Here is a 23,825-nt window from a genome sequence, read left to right as displayed (position 1 = left end):
TTTTGAACTTACACTTTTGAACTTACGCTGACGTACATAGACTTTTGAACTTACACTAACGTACTTGCACTTTTGAACTAACACTGACGTATTTACGCTGATATACTTAAACTTTTGAACTTACACTTACGTACTTACAATAACGTACTTACACTGATGTACTTGCACTGACGTACTTACACTTTTGACCTTACACTGATGTACTTACACTTTTGAACTCACATGGACGTACTTACACTGATGGTCTTACACTGATGTACTTACACTGACGTACTTACATTGACGTACCTACACTTTTGAACATACACTGACGTACTTGTACTTTTGAACTTACATTGACGTACTTACACTGACGTACATAGACTTTTTAACTTACACTGATGTACTTACACTGACGTACTTACACTGATGTACTTACACTGACGTACTTACACTGATGTACTTACACTGACGTACTTACACTGATGTACTTACACTTTTGAACATACACTGACGTACTTGTACTTTTGAACTTACATTGACTACTTACACTGACGTACATAGACTTTTACTTACACTGATGTACTTACACTGACGTACTTACACTGATGTACTTACACTTTTGAACACACGCTGACGTACTGGCCCCGGCATACCTACGCTGGGATGATGAAGGATGTGTTCAAAACACTTTTATGAAAGGGGAACTAAGATGCAATGCTATTACCGTCTATTGGCCTAAGCATTAGTCTCATGTGTGATACTGATATCTTGTCCTTGGGTTAATATCTGCTCCTTGATTGATCACCATCATAAATACGAAGCTAACAGACAAATACATTTACAATGGGTTTTAATTAGTTGTACTACCACATCCATTTCACTTCAGCCTTGTTCCTAATTCTGGGGTCAATATCCTATCCGGAACCCATTACCGTACGTCACAATGTGTCACAATGGCCTCTCCACAGGCAAACAGGATTAAACATGCATGTGCATGCAATTCCCCGGTACAAGCAGGCTGAACATTTAGAGCAGCTTATATGAGTTCTTAATCCTGAAAACAAACATAAAAGGACAGTTCCGAATGGAAATGATAGTTACATTATAATATATTGGATTTTTTTATTTAACGCCGTGACATTTTAACGATCATATCCTACCTAGTTAAACATCTTAAACACTGTTGCTGTGATATATCTTTGACAGCTATCTCTTCATATATGTTTTACATTTATCTTTTCATATTTCACATATTTCTTCATTTCCACGTGCTCTTTTTGCAAAGAATGATTCCTAAACCATTGCCGTCCATCTCATCTTGTGTAATTGGAGAGATGGACGGCAATGGTATATAGGAGTAAAGATATAGCACAGCAACAGTGTTTAAGACGTGAACCAGGTAGGATATGATCGTTGCCGCCCATCTCTTCTTGTGTAATTGGGTCTTCAGCAACCCACGCTTGCTGTAAGAGGCGACTATGCTAGTCCTAAGAGGCGACTAACGGGGTCGGGTGGTCAGGCTCGCTGACTTGGTTGATGCATGTCATCGATCCCAATTGCGTGGATCGATTCTCATGATATCAATCACTGGATTGTCTGGTCCAGACTCGATTATTGACAGACCGCCGTCATATACTAGTAGCTGGAATAATTCTGAGTTCGGCGTTAAACATCAAACCATCAATCCAAACTTGTATAATTGACACCCATCTCTTATCCAAGATCTTTTACAATCATTTCCTCCAATATCTTGGACGTCTGTCTCATCCTCTGTCTTGGAGACTTTACTCATCCTTTTTTGACACCTATACATTTAACACCTGTCGCATCCTAAAGCTTAGACACCTATCTCATCCTATATGTTTGACACCTACTTTTTCAATATATTTGACTGTCATGTGTCCCGATATCTTTAACGCCCATCTCTTTCTTTGTCCATGGCGTTCATTTCTCACTATATCCATGAGGGGTGTTAGTGTAGCCTAGTGGTTAAAGCGTTCTCTCGTCACGCCGAAAACCCGGGTTCGATTCCCGACATGGGTACAATATGTGAAGCCCCTTTTCTGGTGTCTCCCGCCGTGGTATGGCTGGAATATTGCTAAAAGCGGCGTAAAACAATACTCACTCACTCACTCACTTTATCCACGACACGTATCTCTTCCAAGACCTTTGACACCTGAGCATATCCGACATCATTTGCACCGATGTCTCAACATGACCAAGGTTATTTTTCACTAACAAAATAGTATTCTGTATTTTGTCACGGGGTATTGTCGACACGCCCCTGTGCGCGTGTGTGTACGTTAGCGTGTGCATGTATGTGTGCGCGCATGCTTGTGTATCTGTGTGTGTGAGAGAGAGAGAAAGACCGTCGTACACACCGCGAGAGAGAGAGAGAGAGAGAGAGAGAGGGGCGGAGGGAGGAGAGAGAGAGAGAGGGGCGGAGGGAGGAGAGAGAGTGCTTGGTCGCTCTCTCTCGGGTTCCGACTATATATTACCCCCCCCCCCCCCCCCCCCCCCCCCCGGTCACGCATCATCAACAATCCGATACATTGCTCCCAAAATATGGAGTCAGACCCTAATACTCAATAACACCACCGCAACTTCCCATCGGGTACCCACTATACAGCGTGTTACTAATGGATCATGTAGCGTAGAACTCCCTGTCCAGGCCACGTTAAACACAGCGATCTTACTGCTACCCCCATACTGTAACAAAGTCTTACGACCGTCTTAACGCCTGGATCGCTTTGAGGAACGGGACCCAGGGTCTCACAAGAACCACGGACAAGCCCATGGCCCTCCTACCATGCCCTAAACACATAAATAAACATTAGCAATAATCAGGTCTTTGAAAGGCATTTAGAAGTGATACACATAATTGAATTCACCTGATGAAGGAGTAAGCATATGCTCCGAAACGTTGTGCTCCTCAAATAAAGAAGTTGACATCCATGTATTCTCTTCCTTATTAGAACTAATGACGAAAAATTTTCTAAAAAGAATTACATCGAACGTCAAAAGGTAATACATGTATATTTTGCCGTGATGGTTTCTACACACACCATCTATTCCCGGATAGGTGAGTGATAAGTAAAGCTATGTCGTCAGTAAAGAAGAAGTAGGCTAAGGCGGATCAACTACGAGGTCGGGCCTTTCATGTCAGGATGTCAACAATTCACCACAAAACCACCGGTAAGTAAATTGTATTGTCAGTCTTACCTATGTGTCAGTGATTGTACTAAATCAAGGATCATACATAGAAAATCTCGTCATAATCCCATGCAAACAATGCGTAATATTAGCGTAGTATACACACCTACATGTCTGTACACTGACGTAGCGATAGGATATGTTCTGTACGTGTTTTGGGTCAGTGTACGTACATACATATTCTGCCTATGTTCTGGGTGTGTATACATGGATATAGGTATTTAATTTAATCGAAATCAAGAAACTGAAATCTATCAAGATTTATATTTTAATAGCCGGGTTTACATGAATGCATCTACTTGAGATCCGGGTTTTACCATGAAAGTCTACATGTGTATTGTTTGTTATGATATTTTAAGTAATGTTTACGATTATATGCAACCAAAAGCGTTTTACATTCCCCGCCATATTTCTACCCACAATGATGAAATTTCCGCACGGAAGTATTGACAAGGAAGTCATCTAACTTAAGCGACAAGCTTTCTAACTTCACGTTAACTACCTGCGCACAGGACATACAATATGGCTATCGATATTCACAAGGTAGGAATATTTGTACTCAAACTCTTTCTACGGCATTTCAGTTCCTGATATATGTAACAATTGTGCGTAACACTACAAAAATCATTGCCTGGTCAAATCCGATGAGTGAACACCACTCAGGGACGCGGAACAAGCTGGCGTTGTCCCTTTACCGTGAATCTTTAACTGAAGCGTGATATTACATCCGAGTTTACGGCGATTGCTGGCAATACACCGGCTGGGCTACTTACTAAATATATATCGTAGCTCTGGGAAATTGAAGGGGAAGTTCGGAAATATGCCAATGGACGAAGAAATTTATTTCTTATTATAGAACACCGTCAACACATTGCTGAGACGCAGTGTTGTTTATATATACAGTATGTGTGTCAAGCGACGTGTGACCTAGGTTAGGTGCATATATAGTAGGTAGCCATGTAGACACAGTATTAGGGCAGTGTTAGGTGGAGCAAAAAAACACACGACTAGGGACTTTCCATGTATGTCGACCAGCCAATGAAATGGCTCAGTTTCATATACGAACATGCACCCGGAAGGTCATCGGAGATAAACGATGACCTGGGGCATGGCGTACGATTTAAGAGTTACCTCCCCTGCTGTGTGGGTTTCAGTGGCTTTGTGTGTTGATGGCTTCAGCTCATGCTCCCGCTGTTCAAAACTAGCTTTACTTTCTTATAGAGTAATGTGGTTGCGTATATTGAACGTTGGAATTACCCCACAATGTACACTCAGTAATGCTGAATGGGCCGACACGGCCTTCACTGTACTTGGTGATTTCTTATTTTGTGTGGGTACTGTGAACTCGTCGTGCATTAGAATATTTGACGAGTGTTGGGTGGTCGTTCGAAGCGGTTCAAACAGTTTGTGATCATCGTTCGAGGAAGTTTGATTATGAGAAATCTGCTTAAGTTTTGCACTTTTGCACTTGCAAATTGAGATGTGCACATGCAAGTGCAGGGTGTGGCACATGCTAGTGCAGGGTGTGGCATATACTAGTGCAGGGTGTGGCACATGCTAGTGCAGGGTGTGGCATATACTAGTGCAGGGTGTGGTACATACTAGTGCAGGGTGTGGTATATACTAGTGCAGGGTGTGGCATATACTAGTGCAGGGTATGGCACATGCTAGTGCAGGGTGTGGCATATACTAGTGCAGGGTATGGAACTTGCAAATTGAGATATGCACATGCAAGTGCAGGGTGTGGCACATACTAGTGCAGGGTGTGGCACATGCTAGTGCAGAGTGTGGCATATACTAGTGCAGGGTGTGGTATATACTAGTGCAGGGTGTGGTATATACCAGTGCAGGTTGTAGCACATGTAAGTGCAGGGTGTGGCATATGTGCAGGGTGTGGTAAATACTAGAACAGGATGTGGCACATGCTGTGCAGGATGTGGCATATACTAGTGCAGGGTGTGGCATATGCTAGTGCTGGTTGTAGCACATGCTAGTGCAGGGTGTAGCACATGCTAGTGCAGGATGTAGCACATGCTAGTGCAGTGTGTGGCAAATGCTAGTGTAGGGTGTAGCACATGCTAGTGTCGGGTGTGGCATATACTAGTGCAGGGTGTGGCACATGCTAGTGCAGGGTGTGGCACAGGCTAGTGCAGGGTGTAGCATATACTAATGCAGGATGTGGCACATGCTAGTGCAAGGTGTGGCATATCCTAATGAAGGATGTGGCACATGCTAGTGCAGGGTATAGCACATGCTAGTGCAGGGTGTGGCATATACTAGTGCAGGGTGTGGCACATGCTAGTACAGGGTGTAGCATATACTAATGCAGGATGTGGCACATGCTAGTGTAGGGTGTAGCACATGCTAGTGCAGGGTGTGGCATATACTAATGCAGGGTGTAGCACATGCAAGTGCTGGGTGTGGCATATACTAGTGCAGGGTGTGGCACATGCTAGTGCAGGGTGTAGCATATACTTATGCAGGATGTGGCACATGCTAGTGCAGAGTGTGACATATACTAGTGCAGGGTATGGCACATGCTAGTGCAGGGTGTGGCATATACTAGTGCAGGGTGTGGCACATGCTAGTGCAGGGTGTAGCATATGCTTATGCAGGATGTGGCACATGCTAGTGCAGAGTGTGACATATACTAGTGCAGGGAATGGCACATGCTAGTGCAGGGTGTGGCATATACTAGTCGGGGTGTGGCATATACTAGTGCAGGGTGTGGCGCATGCTAGTGCAGAGTGTGGCATATACTAGTGCAGGGTATGGCACATGCTAGTGTCGGGTGTGGCAAATACTTGTGCAGGGTGTGGCGCATGCTAGTGCAGAGTGTGGCATATACTAGTGCAGGGTATGGCACATGCTAGTGCAGGGTGTGGCATATACTAGTGCAGGGTGTGGCACATGCTAGTGCAGGGTGTGACATATCCTAATGCAGGATGTGGCACATGCTAGTGCAGGGTGTGTCACATGCTAGTGCAGGGTGTGGCATTTACTAATGCAGGGTGTGGCACATGCTAGTGCAGGGTGTAGCATATACTAATGTAGGGTGTAGCATATACTAATGCAGGATGTGGCACATGCTAGTGCAGAGTGTGGCATATACTAGTGCAGGGTATGGCACATGCTAGTGCAGGGTGTGGCGCATGCTAGTGCAGGGTGTAGCACATGCTAGTGCAGGGTGTGGCACATGCTAGTGAAGGATGTGGCACATGCTAGTGCAGGGTGTAGCACATACTAGTGCAGGGTGTGGCACATGCAAGTGCACGGTGTGTCACATGCTAGTGCAGGGTGTGGCATTTACTAATGCAGGGTGTTGCACATGCTAGTGCAGGGTGTAGCACATGCTAGTGCAGGGTGTGGCACATGCTAGTGCAGGATGTGGCACATGCTAGTGCAGGGTGTAGCACATACTAGTGCAGGGTGTGGCACATGCAAGTGCAGGGTGTGTCACATGCTAGTGCAGGGTGTGGCATTTACTAATGCAGGGTGTTGCACATGCTAGTGCAGGGTGTAGCACATGCTAGTGCAGGGTGTGGCACATGCTAGTGCAGGATGTGGCACATGCTAGTGCAAGGTGTAGCACATACTAGTGCAGGGTGTGGCACATGCAAGTGCAGGGTGTGTCACATGCTAGTGCAGGGTGTGGCATTAACTAATGCAGGGTGTGGCACATGCTAGTGCAGGGTGTAGCATATACTAATGTAGGGTGTAGCATATACTAATGCAGGATGTGGCACATGCTAGTGCAGAGTGTGGCATATACTAGTGCAGGGTATGGCACATGCTAGTGCAGGGTGTGGCGCATGCTAGTGCAGGGTGTAGCACATGCTAGTGCAGGGTGTAGCACATGCTAGTGCAGGGTGTAGAACATGCTAGTGCAGGGTGTAGCTCATGCTAGTGCAGGGTGTAGGACATGCTAGTGCAGGGTGTGGCATATACTAATGCAGGGTGTGATATATACTAATGCAGGATGTGGCACATGCTAGTGCAGGGTGTGGCACATGCTGTGCAGGGTGTGGCACATGCTAGAGAAGGGTGTGGCACATGCTAGTGCAGGGTGTGGCACATGTGCAGGGGATGGCACATGCTAGTGCAGGGTGTGGCACATGTTGTGCAGGGTGTGGCACTTGCTAGTGCAGGGTGTGGTATATGCTAGAACAGGGTGTTGCAGGTTTACCAGGAAATGGTTGATATGGAACAACGTGATGAACAGATGCATTAGGATCTGTGTGATGTGTGTGTGTTAATATCAACGTGGCGTTCAGGTTTATCAGGATCAATGTGGTGTATATGTTTATTCGGATCAATGTATTTGGTTTAACATGGTGTACATGTGTATTAGGATCAACGTGGTGTGCATGTTTATAACGTGGTATGCATGTTTATAGCATGGTGTGCATGTTTATAACGTGGTATGCATGTTTATAGCATGGTGTGCATGTTTATAACGTGGTGTGCATGTTTATAGCATGGTGTGCATGTTTATAATGTGGTATGCATGTTTATAAAGTGGTATGCATGTTTATAACTTGGTGTGCATGTTTATAACGTGGTGTGCATGTTTCTTAGTATTCACGTGGTGTGCATGTTTATAACGTCAGGTTCATGTTTATAAAGTGGTGTGCATGTTTATAACTTGGTGTGCATGTTTATAAGGTGGTGTGCATGTTTATAACGTCGTATAGATGATTATAACGCTGTATGCATGTTTATAACGTCGTATGCATGTTTATAGCGTCTTGTGCATGTTTATAACTTGGTGTGCATGTTTCTTAGTATTCACATCCTGTGCATGTTTATAACGTGTTGTGCATGTTTCTTAGTATTCACATCCTGTGCATGTTTATAACGTCGTATGCATGTTTATAAAGTAGTATGCATGTTTATAACTTGGTGTGCATGTTTAAAACGTGTTGTGCATGTTTATAACGTGGTATGCATGTTTATAAGGTGGTGTGCATGTTTCTTAGTATTCACGTGGTGTGCATGTTTATAACGTGGTGTACATGTTTCTTAGTATTCACGTCCTGTGCATGTATATAACGTTGTGTAAATGTTTATAGCGTCTTGTGCATGTTTATAACGTGGTGTGCATGTTTCTTAGTATTCACATCCTGTGCATGTTTATAACGTGGTGTACATGTTTATAACGTCTTGTGCATGTTTAAAACGTGTTGTGCATGTTTATAACGTGGTATGCATGTTTATAGCGTCTTGTGCATGTTTATAACGTCGTATGCATGTTTATAGCGTCTTGTGCATGTTTATAACTTGGTGTGCATGTTTCTTAGTATTCACATCCTGTGCATGTTTATAACGTGTTGTGCATGTTTCTTAGTATTCACATCCTGTGCATGTTTATAACGTCGTATGCATGTTTATAAAGTAGTATGCATGTTTATAACTTGGTGTGCATGTTTAAAACGTGTTGTGCATGTTTATAACGTGGTATGCATGTTTATAAGGTGGTGTGCATGTTTCTTAGTATTCACGTGGTGTGCATGTTTATAACGTGGTGTACATGTTTCTTAGTATTCACGTCCTGTGCATGTATATAACGTTGTGTACATGTTTATAGCGTCTTGTGCATGTTTATAACGTGGTGTGCATGTTTCTTAGTATTCACATCCTGTGCATGTTTATAACGTGGTGTACATGTTTATAACGTCTTGTGCATGTTTAAAACGTGTTGTGCATGTTTATAACGTGGTATGCATGTTTATAGCGTCTTGTGCATGTTTATAACGTGGTGTGCATGTTTCTTAGTATTCACGTGGTGTGCATGTTTATAACGTGGTGTACATGTTTATAACGTCGTGTACATGTTTATGTGGATCAGTGTGGTGTACATGTTTATTTGGATAAATGTGGTGTGCATGTTTATTTGGATCAGTGTGGTGTACATGTTTATTTGGATAAATGTGGTGTGTATGTTTATGTGGATCAATGAAGTGTGCATGTTTATTTGGATCAATGTGGTGTGCATGTGTATTTGGATAAATGTGGTGTGTATGTTTATTTGGATCAATGTAGTGTGCATGTATATTTGGATCAGTGTGGTGTGCATGTTTATTTTGATCAATGTGGTGTGCACGCTTATTTTGATCAATGCGGTGTGCATGTTTATTTGGATCAATGCGGTGTGCATGTTTATTTGGATCAATGCGGTGTGCATGTTTATTTGGATAAATGTGGTGTGTATGTTTATGTGGATAAATGTGGTGTGCATGTTTATTTGGATCAATGCGGTGTGCATGTTTATTTGGATCAATGCGGTGTGCATGTTTATTTGGATCAATGTGGTGTGCATGTTTATTTGGATAAATGTGGTGTGTATGTTTATTTTGATCAATGTAGTGTGCATGTATATTTTGATCAGTGTGGTGTGCATGTTTATTTTGATCAATGTGGTGTGCACGCTTATTTTGATCAATGCGGTGTGCATGTTTATTTGGATCAATGCGGTGTGCATGTTTATTTGGATCAATGTGGTGTGCATGTTTATTTGGATCAATGCGGTGTGCATGTTTATTTGGATCAATGTGGGGTGTATGTTTATTTGGATCAATGTGGGGTGCATGTTTATTTGGATCAATGCTGGGTGTATGTTTATTTGGATCAATGTGGGCCGTATGTTTATTTGGATCAGTGTGGGGTGTATGTTTATTTTGATCAATGTGGTGTTCATGTTTATTAGTTTTAACGTGGTGTGCGGGTATATTTGATATTGGTGGTTTGTGTTGTTTTTGTGAAACATATAGCTTCTTTGAAAAATACTTGAAAAACATAATTGTGTCTCTTGCATTACAAACAAATCATTACTATTATTATGAATGGGACCTCTCCCAGGAAGCCCTGCCTAGTCGAACCCATCCAGAACTTTTCGGAGAATGCGAAGACTCCCCAACACTGCAGCCTTCTGCATTACCGATATTATCAGAAAGCCTGACTCTCCCTGGTACTAGACCGTAGAGTAACGGGTTTTACCAAGAAAATGGTACCTTTTTTTAGTGCAGTCTCGATTTCATAGGGGTTTGATTGGTTTATAAGGAAAATGCTATAAAAAAAAACGTGTGCAACGAAAAATTAATTGTCAGTTTTGTCATTGGCTGTTTTTATAACAATCGGAGAAATACATTCCAAAGTTATTTTATTTTATTTTATTTTATTTTATTTTATTTTATTTTATTTTATTTTATTTATTTTATTTTATTTTATTTTATTTTATTTTATTTTATTTTGTTTAAAATCGTTACGACTGTTGTTGTTATTTACTGTTTCTATTGTTATTTTTGTTGTTTATTGTTATTGTTCAGATGATCGTAATTAATATTATAAGTAAAACACATGATATGGTGGTTATAGAACAGTCATGTTCAAACAACTGGGACGCGGAAACACCTCGTTGTTGTATCCAATGCTTGTTGGCGGAAGGGCAGTGTCGGGTGAATTTGTGTCTTGTGTCTTGTGTCTTGTGGAGTGAGGAGGAACTCTCACCTCTGGACGAACCTTCCCTGCCTAGAGAGTACGTGACAAGGGAGGTGTAGGGGACATGACCTGTCTCAACCCGGGCAGCAGGCCCGCAGGGAAGATATGCGAGATACGTCAGTTTTTAAGGCATTTTTTGTTTTATTTAATAAATTTAAAATCCGTTTAAAATCATTGACATATTTTTCACAGTTTAAAATTCTCAGTTTTGCGCTTAAATGCTATTAACAAAAGGCTGTACACATTGTAAATATTTTAAACAATGTTCAATAATTTACTCCCACTGAAACATTTAATCGATGAATTCTGTATAAAGCAACATTAAAATTGCAACATAAACATTAAAAGTGCTCTTAGTTAAGCATCAATTCCCATTCATTCAACAAGGTATACGGTGTTATACGTTCGTTGTACTGAAATATATCTGTCAATTCATTACATTTGTTTAAATTGACTTATTCTTGTAGCAGTATTTCGTATGAATAGATCTATATGTTAGAATCTGTACAAATGAATAAAAATTATACATTCGAATTGTTATTATTATTATAATTATTATTACTATATTATTATTACTACTACTACTACTACTACTATTATTATTATTATTAAACTTATCATGTTTGTATAAATTCGCATTAATCCTTCATATTTAAAAATATATATATCATATAAATCCTTCATACGTATAATAAATTCTTTAATTGTATTTGTATGAATTCGTATTAATTCATTATAATACATATTTCAGTAAGTAAAAAATAAAAATAATTTCAGAATAAATTGTTCCAGAAAATACTATGATAAATAATAATTGTTTGGGTCTATCTTTCAGATAAATATATGTCTTGAAGCAGTCGCCGAAAGTTGGAACTTAATTATTTAGAGCGCACCTCTCACACCGTTAACATCATATGAACTAGCGGGCTAAAAAATGTATATATTACAGTCAATGTGTTGAATGCGATTCGCTTATGCAATTTGCAAAATGCCTAAATATTTCATTTTACAAATTGACTGACGAATGTGTCGATATATTTCACTGATTGACTAGACATTATTGAGAAGTTCAAGAGGGCTTCAATACATCACAATGGAATAATAATGCCAAGATTAGAAGAGTGATGAAAACCGACATAAAAATCATTGGAATTCGTTATCAGAAAAAATAAATGGACAGATGTTGCAGTTAATTTGTACAATAACCGAAATATTTAGGCGTTTTGTAAATTGCCAATCTGGAAATTTTAGTCTGTTTCCGCATTGACTAACATATACACTTGAAAATTGGATTTGACCAAACAATTACAAACGTTATCAAAACTTTACTAGGCCGAATGTGTGGTATCTGTCAATCAACTCAAACTGATCATGACAATACCTGCTTCACTCTGGTAACTACATGTCGAATTTGGGTGTTTTATACGTGGAAGTGTATATTGCATATCTTTAAAAATGTATGATTTCAACAACCTATTGAATTTGATTTTCTTTTCATATATTGTAATTTTCTGTACATATATTTAATTTTGTGTGTCGAATGCTGTTTGCTTACAAACCCTTTTTGAGTAACTTTTTTAGTGCAAGTCACCGTGAAAAGCTGGGAGACAGGATCACTGCTCATGGCGAGGGGTCATAAGTGGTTTTCCTCGAGAAATCTTGGAGAAAACCCAGAGAACATAAGACAGAACATGAACTTGCCCCTCTTCAAGTATTGCAGGGTGACCCACCTTTACCCCCCTTGTAGAAGACAGTTTCATATTCCTTATATTCCTTATTTGAATGTGTTATCTGTGATCTGTTTAAGAGTTCCCCAAGTTTGTGATGTAAATGTTCCCTATTCTGTGTCTCAGGGACGAGACCTTCAACCAGTCTGTCGGGTTCTGTGCCACACATCTGCCGTATGACGTTAAGCGAAACTATTTTGAAAGAGGGATTTGAACTGAATCATGCAACTTTCCCGGCAAAACTATCTCTATGCAAAACAGTGATTGTTGTCTGACTGACGATTCTGTCAATGCATCCTCCCATACCATAGCTTACCCTAACCCTCCATGTCCCCTAACCCCAAAGGACCTCACCCCTCCTTCAGGCCCCAAGCCTCAAATCCCCTCACTCTTACATTCCAGGGCCCAGTTGCATAAAGCGACCTTAGCGCTAAGATGATCGTAACTCCCATACTTTAACAAAGGCTTACACTAGTCGTAGCTCTGAGATCGCTTTGTGCAAGCGATCCCTGGTCCCTTACCTCCAACCCCTTACCCCCTATTTTCCAGGCCCCTACACACAAGACTTACCCTACCCTAAAAGTCCATTACCCCTACCCAAAAGTTCTTGCCCCCTGTCCCTCAGGACCCTACCACCAAAGTTCCTCCTCCCTACCCTCTTTTGCCTTTCCCCCAAATCTCCCTTTTCCTACCCCCCATTTCCCTTACCCCGAAAGTCCCTTCCTCCAGACCCGTGAAGATCCGGGTAGAATAGGTCTTCAGCAACCCATGCTTGCTGTAGAAGGCGACTATGCTTGTCGTAAAAGGCGACTAACGGGATCAAGTGGTCAGGCTCGCTGACTTGGTTGATGCATGTCATCGATCCCAATTGCGTGGATCGATGCTCATGATATTAATCACTGGAATGTCTGGTCCAGACTCGATTATTTACAGACCGCCGTCATATAGCTGGAATATTGCTGAGTGCGGCGTTAAACAGCAAACCATACAACCATCCATCCCTTCTTCCAATCCCCTGGCCACCTTCCCATGATTTTCTTTCCCCTATCGTCCAGCTTGCCAACCACACTACTATAAGATAGATCTACATCATCTTTTACTTAAATCAATAACGTGGTCATCAATAACTTCAACAACAGATCAGTAGATAATTCTGTAGATAAATGTGTAGATACTGTTTTATCATATCGTGTGATTTGTCAATATATCTTACAATGTCGGAAAGAGAAAAGAGCATATTTTTTTTAATTTGTATAAAAGAGTACACTCTCAACATCATGGTTTTTACTGTGCAGTTGTGAAATATTAAGCTTCTTCATAGCACTTGGCTGGTGTATATACTTTTTATGTTTAAATTAGTACAAATCATATCGGTGGAATTAGCGAGGGGCATATATTTCCTTATGATACAAAACGTCAACACGAGAGAAAAAAACAGTCTCGATTGTCCCCGATTCCTTTGGGCGTAAAAAGCAAAATAGCGTTGAAAATTATATGATTGGATCACTGGTAATTAGTGATGACACCAGGTGTTCAAGAATATGTGAGACCGCCTCCGTGGTCTAGTGGTAGTGCGTCCGCCCGGAGAGCGGAAGGTCCGGGGTTCAATCCCCGGCCGCGTCATACCAAAAGACGTTAAAAGATGGTACTTGTTGTTACTCTGTCTGGCGCTCGGCATAAAGGGGCTAAAACAAGGACTGGTTGGCTCGGAGTCAGTATACTGTGTCTGAGTGGGGTATTCGTGTTAAACTGCGGCATGGTATCTCAGTGAGCCAGCACTATAAATCGGCATCAGTCCGGACTAATACAAGCAACCACACAAACACACGCGCGTATATGCACGTCGCTATATAAGTGCATTAATCTTGGACGCAACGTTAAACCCCATTTCACCTCACCTTCACCTCACCTTCACCTCACCAAGAATATGTGAAAGACACCAGGCATGCACCACTTAATATTCGGGGATGGGGGATGGGGGATGGGTGTTATTATTTTTGTTAGAAACAGGATATTGTTTTCGGTCAGTGCTGACACAACACAGCTATTTTGAGAAATCAGAAACATTTTAGGCATCCGTTACGTGACAGGACTACTCCCTGCGGCGTCAGACAACAAACCCTTACTTTTGGACGCAGGTTGTGTTTGTTGCGGGTGTTACCAGTAGGGCAGGACATGCTTACCCTTTCCGCGAACACCTGGTGTCATCACTGATTTTCAGTGATCCTTTTACAGTAAACTACGGTTATCACGAACTCAAAGGGGCCACTCATTTAAGTTCGTTAAAACCGAGTTCGTTATAAGCATATGTACAGCATATATACATTAAATGGCAGGGACAAACAAATAAGTTCGTCATATCCGTCAGTTCGTAATAGGCGTGTTCGTTATAAACGTAGTTTACTGTATATAATGTCCGCTGCTTTTTTGCCTTTAACACCCAATGGAATTTATTCGGATATTATCCAAGCTGGTTGTTCTCTGACGATGACGTTTTGTATTTATGAGTTATATCAAAACGTATATTGTTTGGCATGTTATATTTATTAGGTTATAACTTTTAAAAATCGGTCAAAGAAAATAACTCGATACAATTTGTCACATCCGCTCATGTAACTGTAATCCCTTCTAAGCTGGTTTTGAGCGGTCGGGTAGCCTAGTGGTTAAAGCGTTCGCTCGACACGCCGAAGACCCGGGTTCGATTCCCGACATGGGTACAATGTGTGAAGCCAATTTCTGGTGTCCCAGTCCGTGATATTGCTGGAATATTGCGAAAAACGGCGTAAAACAATACTCACTCTAAGCTAGTTTCATTTTCCTCATCAACTCGTCATAGTTGGCCTAATTGTCTTGCCAGTTAAACACAATAAGATACACACACGGGGACTTAGCAATGAAAATAGTTCCTGAAGTTGAAAAAGTTTTCTTGAGCTTAACTATATTAACGCTCCCTTGTTGCATAAGTGACATTTCCCCTTTAGAACATCTTCTGGCTGCAAACGCGACCCAATCAGTATCATCAATAACTAGCGGCGTCCCACCCGCGTGATTCAGTGTTGGGAGTGTGCTGTAATCTGATTGGTTGAAAAATGTTGCTGAATGTGATTCGAAGAACTGAAATCTTGTGGACTTGTCACTGCGTGTGAATACCTATTTCGTCAGTTGCATGTCTCAGTTAAAAATGCATGGCATACAATTTCCATTATTTATTGCGTTTCTTAAAAGTTTATTTGTAAAAATGACGAATTGTTTGTATTTTCGCTAAAATTGTCATGGAAGCATGTGACGTAATATATGTCGGAAATGACGTCATGAATGCCTCCCAGGTGTTGCAGTACCTGTACAGAAAGGCAGAATGTGCTTCGCAAATTACTTATAACTTTTTTTTTATATTATATATCACCACAAAATCGTCAAAAGATCAAACAAAAGTCATGTCACAATTACACCGAGCAGTGTTCATTTGTTTGTTTGTTTAACGCCGCACTCAGCAATATTCCAGCTATATGACGGCGGTTTGTAAGTAATCGAGTCTGGACCAGACAATCTAGTGATTGATGTCATGAGCATCGGTTCACGCAACTGGGATACGATGACATGCATCAACCAAGTCAGCCAGCCTGACCCCCCGATCCCGTTAGTCGCCTTTTACGACAAGCATAGTCGCCTTTTACGGTAAGCATGGGTTGCTAAAAACCTATTCTACCCCGGATCTTCAGGGTCACCCCGAACAGTGACGCATAGGGAGAAATAAATATAATGTCGTGCATGTACAGGTAAACTTATACACCAAGTAAGTGAGTGAGTAAGCATTGAACAGTATTTCAGGTGTATCACGGGATGTCACACGTGGGAGACATTAACTAGGAATTGATAGACAATAGTATATATATGTCTTCTTATATGCGTCAAGGAAGTTCGATTTTTAAGATTAATATTTTAATATCAATAATTCAATTGATGATTTTATATATGTTAGATGTTCTACACATTGATTTGAACTGTTTTACATGTATATAATGTATAGTTTTTAAAATTGAACGCACATACTATTCAAAGAAGTATAAACCAAAGTCACGGGCTAACTCATTCACTAGCCCACTCACTCACTTTCGTGAAGATCGAAGACAAAAGCTGTCATAAATTGAATTTGAGTTGAGTTTGAGATAAGATGGACATTTAATGTATTGTTTGATTTAACTGGTATATGGCTTCTTGATACTCGCTTACTTCATTGTTGTGTGATTTGGAAATCAATGAACTAACCATGTTAGCAAATGGCCTTATAAAAGATCTCTTTACAAGGCTGCTGCCTTAGATGTCTTGACAATGTTGCTGGCTTAGATCTCTTGAAAAGGTGTTACATCCCCAAACAAGATCGCTGCCTGAGATCTCTTGACAAAGTTGCTGCCTTAGATCTCTTGAAAAGGTTGCTGCTTTAGATCTCTAGACAAGGTTGCTACTTGTATATTTTGACAAGGTTGCTACCTTACAGCTCTTTACAATTTTAGTTTGTATATGTTTAGAAAGCTACAACCGTAGATGTAATGATAGATTGAAAGTTGCTACCTTAGATCTCTTAACAAGGTTGCTACTTTAGATCTATTGACAAGGTTTCTTCTTTATATCTCTTGACAAGGTTGCTACTTTAGATCTCTTGACAAGCTTGCTACTTTAGATCTCTTGAAAGCTTGCTACTTTAGATCTCTTGACAAGCTTGCTACCTTAGATCTCTTGAGAAGGTTACTACTTTAGATCTCTTGACAAGTTTGCTACCTTAGATCTCTTGAGAAGGTTACTACTTTAGATCTCTTGACAAGCTTGCGACTTTAGATATTTTGACAAGCTTGCTTCTTTAGATGTCTTGACAAGCTTGCTACCTTAGATCTCTTGAGAAGGTTACTACTTTAGATCTCTTGACAAGCTTGCTTCTTTAGATGTCTTGACAAGCTTGCTACCTTAGAACTCTTGAGAAGGTTACTACTTTAGATATTTTGACAAGCTTGCTTCTTTAGATGTCTTGACAAGCTTGCTACCTTAGATCTCTTGAGAAGGTTACTACTTTAGATCTCTTGACAAGCTTGCTACTTTAGATCTCTTGAAAGCTTGCTACTCTAGATCTCTTGACAAGCTTGCGACTTTAGATATTTTGACAAGCTTACTTCTTTAGATCTCTTGACAAGCTTGCTACCTTAGATCTCTTGAGAAGGTTACTACTTTAGATCTCTTGACAAGCTTGCTACTTTAGATCTCTTGACAAGGTTGCTACTTTAGATCTCTTGACAAGCTTGCTACTTTAGACCTCTTGACAAGGTTGCTACTTTAGATATTTTGACAAGCTTGCTAATTTAGATATCTTGACAAGGTTGCTTCTTTAGATCTCTTTGACAAGCTTGCTTCTTTAGATCTCTTGACAAGCTTGCTACTTTAGATCTCTTGACAAGGTTGCTACTTGTATATTTTAACGAGGTTGCTACCTTACATCTCATTACAAGAAAGTTTCTACCTTAGAGCTCTTGACAAGGTTTCTTCTTTATATCTCTTGACAAGGTTGCTACTTTAGATCTCTTGACAAGCTTGCTACTTTAGATCTCTTGACAAGCTTGCTACTTTAGATCTCTTGACAAGGTTGCTACTTTAGGTCTCTTAACAAGGTTGCTACCTTAGATCTCTTGACAGCCTGCTACTTTAGATCTCTTGACAAGCTTGCTACTTTAGACCTCTTGACAAGGTTGCTTCTTTAGATCTATTGACAAGGTTGCTAATTTAGATAATTTGACAAGGTTGCTACCTCACATCTCTTGACAGGGTTTCTAACCTAGATCTTTTTGGAAAGTTACATCCGTCGATCTAATGACACTTTGAAGGCTGCTAGACAAGGGTACTAAATTAGATGTGTTGGCCACTGGTAGTTTCTTACATAACCGGATGGTTGGTTCAGAAGGTTGGTACCTTCTTTAACAAGGCTGCTGCTTAAGACCTCGGATTTCAGAAACGTGCTATACTTGCTGACATTATAATAACGTTTATCTACCACGACGAAGACGTAGAAGTCGACCTAAAACATTAGGAATGTAGTCTAAAATTCAAACTCCTAGACATTTTCCATTAACTGGTTCCAATGACGTCAGAACCCCAAAACATAATATTTCGTGTATGTAAGGAAGTTACTCACTCAATCTAAAAACCATTCAAACAAAACGATTCTTTTAATTTCCTTTGGTTCAACCAACCCACCACACGTATTACATTAATGGAAGAGCTTGTGTGTATCTTAAAGGTGTAAGAAACAAGGTCATCTTGACTCCTTTACCAAGCGCCGAGCCACTCGTGGGGATCCGGGAAATAGTATAGGTCCTCTGAAACCTGAGATGTTTTATTCGTAAGAGGCGACTAACGAAATCGGGTAGTCAGGCTCGGTGACTTGGTTGATGCATGTCATAGTATCCCAATTGAGTAGAACGATGCTGTCAATCAATAGATCGTCTGGTCCAGACTCGATTATTTTTAGATAACCACGTTATAGCTGGAATATTGTTGAATGCATGTGGCCTTGTTTAGTGGACGACATATGCTTTTGTTGTTAGCTGCGTGCATAATATATCACGTCAAGAAATCTTGATCTGTTTGGGGACTTATGCAAATTGTCAATGCTTTCGTAAAGATAGATATGTATCAGTGTATCTTTGTATACCTATATGTAAATAGTTTTATGTGTGTGCCTGTGGTGGGTTGTGTTGTGGTCGGGTTGGGTGGGGTTGTGTTGTGGTCGGGTTGGGTTGTGGTCGGATGGGGTAGGGTTGTGGTCGGGTTGGGTTGTGGTCGGGTTGGGTTGGGTTGTGGTCGGGTGGGGTTGGGTTGTGGTCGGGTAGGGTTGGGTTGTGGTCGTTTGGGGTTGGGTTGTGGTCGGGTGGGGTTGGGTTGCGGTCGGGTTGGGTTGTGGTCAGGTTCGGTTGGGTTGTGGTCGGGTTGGGTTGGGTTGTGGTCGGGTGGGGTTGGATTGGGTTAGTGCAATCACCGCAAGAATATTCTGTACTCATCCTCGATTGTCCGGTGTACAATATATACCAGCTGTGTTAGAAACAACATCCATGAGAACCCAAGTCGAAGCCTGTTTTCAGTCATGAGTGACGATAACAAAATAACCATAGAAAGACAAATTCATGGCGTGTCAGCTTGATGTTATAGGAGAGTCCAAAGGTGATAAAGGTCTTCCTCTTGGACGTTTACCACTGTGGTGAAACCCACGGGAGTGCGTATGGTGCTGACACATAGCAATGAAGTAACAGTACGAAACTGAAGTAGTTTTGTAGGTTTTGACTGCACCCCTGAAAATATTTTCCAAATTTGACGTATCAATGACCAAAAGGATGTCCTGTGCAATGTACCACATGTTCCATTGTTTCAGTTGAACACTTGACTTGCCTTTGCATGTGTTTGTGACGGGTGCTACCTGATAGCATCACTAACTGATAGTGATTCATGACCAGATGCTTAGGATAAAGTCGGAATCGTACAATGGACTCTACTTTTAGTATGATTATTGAAAGGGTTTTTCATCGTTCATATGTATAAAAATGAAACAAAGTACAGTAAACTACGGTTATAACGAACTCAAAGGGACCACTCATTTTAGCTCGTTATAACCGTAGTTCGTTATAAGCATATATACAGCATATATACAACAAATGGCCGGGACTAATAAGAATGAGTTCGTTATATGAGTCAGTTCGTTATAAGCGTGTTCGTTATAACCGTAGTTTACTGTATTGCTTTACCAATGCCATTAAGCAACATAAAGCACACCTACAAAGCATGTCATAAACCCATAAGGTACCTTGAAACGGCCCAAGATGATACAAAGACTTACTCTCGCGCTTCGCAAATGCGCTTGTGGTATACTTACACACCGAGGGATGATGTGAGCGGTTGTTGTGAATATTATCAGTTTCCTGTATATATGAAAAGGGCAAATCACAAATGCACGGTGCGTGTATGATGTGAATACTGTACATTTTCAATGCGTTTATGATGTGCATATTATTGTATGCGTGTGCATGTTAAAAGTACACCCTGTTTGCCCGTGCGCGCGTTGCCTGCGCGCGCGCGCGTGTGTGCCACGTGCTCATTAAAAGTAAAATCCGTGTACCTTTGTGTCTTTCGTAAGCATACTATGCATACTATATATTAAATAATGTGCGTTTGTAATGTGCCATTTATTAAGTTTTAATATCATTTTCTGATTTCATCTTCATCAGAATCTTATCTGATGTAATATATCTTATCTAACATATATATATCTTATCTGATGTAACACGCACATATATTACCTGTACAAGTACAAGTCTCGTCATTCACCTGGAGAACACGGTGGGGTAATAAGTCTCCCTAGGTAACGTGCAACACCTATCATTACAAAACACGGTGCCACCTTCTATCTCCTGGAACTTGAAATTTGACCTTCCGCATTCCGCTTCTGTTGTGTGTCTGCCTTTCCGAGAACACCCGTCAGGTTCTCGGAAAGCCTTGATAGAAGTACTGATAGCGTTGACACGAGTACATGTGTCACGCGCCGAGCAGGTTCCGAATGACTGACACCATTGAATGAAAACAGACTTATCGAAACAGAGCCGATCCAGGCGAGCTGGCCTCATTTCAATCATTGCGGAAGTAATTACCCCCGGCTTACGATACATGGTATTCTTGGTATGATATATGGTATTCTTGGTATATGATATATGGTATTCTTGGTATGATATATGGTATTCATGGTATATGATACATTATTCATTATATACCACGTTATTCTCCGTATATGATACATGGGTATCCTTCGGAATAGTACTAGGTATTCTTAGTATATGAGGGGCGGTCGGGTAGCCTATTGGTTAAAGCGTTCGCTCGTCACGGGTTCGATTCCCGACATGGGTACAATGAGTGAAGCCCATTTCTGGTGCCCCCGCCGTGATATTAATGGAATATTGATAAAAGCGGCGTAAAACCATACTCACTCACTCACTCACTCACTCACTCTATCACTCACTCACTCACTCACTGTTTGCATATGTTAATTAAAGCAGGTGCACAATTCGCAGGTTCGGGACTTTGAAAGCATTTGGTATTTATAGATTCGGCGGGGTTTAAATTTACTTACCATTAGAGCGCACGCTTTTGAGAGCTTTCTTAACATCCGATTTCATTTGTGCTGAATAAATTTTTGTTTTAAAAGTGTGAGATATATTTGCGTCATCCTAACCTTTTCCTGACGATCTCTGCCTATGCTTCTGGAGTGTTTCCTGAATGTATTTACACACGAAAGGGCCACGGTCGTAGAACGTTGCTTAAAACATACTTCGGTTGCCTTCTGCAGTGTTGATCATTGTCGTCTGACACGGATTATTTACAAATGCGCTCACCTTTTTCGACAGTAAAGTGTTTCCATCTAACATCTGATTGGACAAGTGCCTCCACAACTTTGCATGCCTGATGTTTTCATCCATGATCAAAGTTCAACATGAAAAACGATATTGTTCGTTTTGGTGACGTTGATTATTCGAGATGATGTGCTCTTCATACGGATAAGCACGATTTATTTTAAATCTTACTACTTCCCTTCTCCAACTGTTGTGAAGCGACCAGCCATGCCCATGTAGAGTCATGTCCCCAGCCCCAACTGTTGTGAAGCGACCAGCCACTTCCATGTAGAGTCATGTCCCCAGCCCCAACTGTTGTGAAGTGACCAGCCACTCCCAGGTACAGTCATATCCGCAGCCCCAACTGTTGTGAAGCGACCAGCCACGCCCATGTAGAGTCATGTCCGCAGCCCCAACTGTTGTGAAGCGACCAGCCACGCCCATGTAGAGTCATGTCCCCAGCCCCAACTGTTGTGAAGTGACCAGCCACTTCCATGTAGAGTCATGTCCCCAGCCCCAACTGTTGTGAAGTGACCAGCCACTCCCAGGTACAGTCATATCCGCAGCCCCAACTGTTGTGAAGCGACCAGCCACGCCCATGTAGAGTCATGTCCGCAGCCCCAACTGTTGTGAAGCGACCAGCCACGCCCATGTAGAGTCATGTCCCCAGCCCCAACTGTTGTGAAGCGACCAGCCACTTCCATGTAGAGTCATGCCCCCAGCCCAAACTGTTGTGAAGCGACCAGCCACTTCCATGTAGAGTCATGTCCCCAGCCCCAACTGTTGTGAAGTGACCAGCCACTTCCATGTAGAGTCATGCCCCCAGCCCAAACTGTTGTGAAGCGACCAGCCACTTCCATGTAGAGTCATGTCCCCAGCCCCAACTGTTGTGAAGTGACCAGCCACTTCCAGGTACAGTCATGCCCCCAGCCCCAACTGTTGTGAAGCGACCAGCCACTTCCAGGTACAGTCATGCCCCTAGCCCCAACTGTTGTGAAGTGACCAGCCACTTCCATGTAGAGTCATGTCCCCAGCCCCAACTGTTGTGAAGCGACCAGCCACTTCCATGTAGAGTCATGACCCCAGCCCAAACTGTTGTGAAGCGACCAGCCACTTCCATGTAGAGTCATGTCCCCAGCCCCAACTGTTGTGAAGTGACCAGCCACTTCCATGTAGAGTCATGTCCCCAGCCCAAACTGTTGTGAAGCGACCAGCCACTTCCATGTAGAGTCATGCCCCCAGCCCAAACTGTTGTGAAGCGACCAGCCACGCCCATGTAGAGTCATGTCCCCAGCCCCAACTGTTGTGAAGTGACCAGCCACTTCCATGTAGAGTCATGTCCCCAGCCCCAACTGTTGTGAAGCGACCAGCCACTTCCATGTAGAGTCATGCCCCCAGCCCCAACTGTTGTGAAGTGACCAGCCACTTCCATGTAGAGTCATGTCCCCAGCCCCAACTGTTGTGAAGCGACCAGCCACTTCCATGTAGAGTCATGTCCGCACCCCAACTGTTGTGAAGTGACCAGCCACTTCCATGTAGAGTCATGTCCGCAGCCCCAACTGTTGTGAAGCGACCAGCCACTTCCATGTAGAGTCATGACCCCAGCCCAAACTGTTGTGAAGCGACCAGCCACTTCCATGTAGAGTCATGTCCCCAGCCCCAACTGTTGTGAAGCGACCAGCCACGCCCATGTAGAGTCATGTCCCCAGCCCCAACTGTTGTGAAGCGACCAGCCACTTCCATGTAGAGTCATGCCCCCAGCCCAAACTGTTGTGAAGCGACCAGCCACGCCCATGTAGAGTCATGTCCCCAGCCCCAACTGTTGTGAAGTGACCAGCCACTTCCATGTAGAGTCATGTCCCCAGCCCCAACTGTTGTGAAGCGACCAGCCACTTCCATGTAGAGTCATGCCCCCAGCCCCAACTGTTGTGAAATGACCAGCCACTTCCATGTAGAGTCATGTCCCCAGCCCCAACTGTTGTGAAGCGACCAG

General features: G+C 42.1%; 1 protein-coding gene across 2 annotated transcripts in view; it reads left to right on the top strand.

Annotated features, from left to right (window-relative positions):
* The first annotated feature begins 3,049 nt into the window (after positions 1 to 3,049).
* LOC124117566 (transcription factor ETV6-like) overlaps positions 3,050 to 23,825 on the top strand; it is a 91,947-nt gene continuing 71,171 nt past the window's right edge. The window contains exon 1 of one of the 2 annotated variants that reach the window (XM_046479514.2): positions 3,050 to 3,177. In XM_046479514.2, coding sequence (XP_046335470.1) covers positions 3,150 to 3,177 — 28 coding nt within the window. In that variant the 5' untranslated portion in view covers positions 3,050 to 3,149. Of the gene's footprint in view, positions 3,178 to 3,616; positions 3,739 to 23,825 lie in introns of those variants that run through there. The other variant, XM_046479517.2, reaches the window with a different exon arrangement.

The sequence above is a fragment of the Haliotis rufescens genome, unplaced genomic scaffold (assembly GCF_023055435.1).
Source record: "Haliotis rufescens isolate VD_foot unplaced genomic scaffold, xgHalRufe1.0.p SCAF_6, whole genome shotgun sequence".
NCBI lineage: Eukaryota > Metazoa > Mollusca > Gastropoda > Lepetellida > Haliotidae > Haliotis > Haliotis rufescens.
This window is presented reverse-complemented; position numbering and strand designations above follow the sequence as displayed.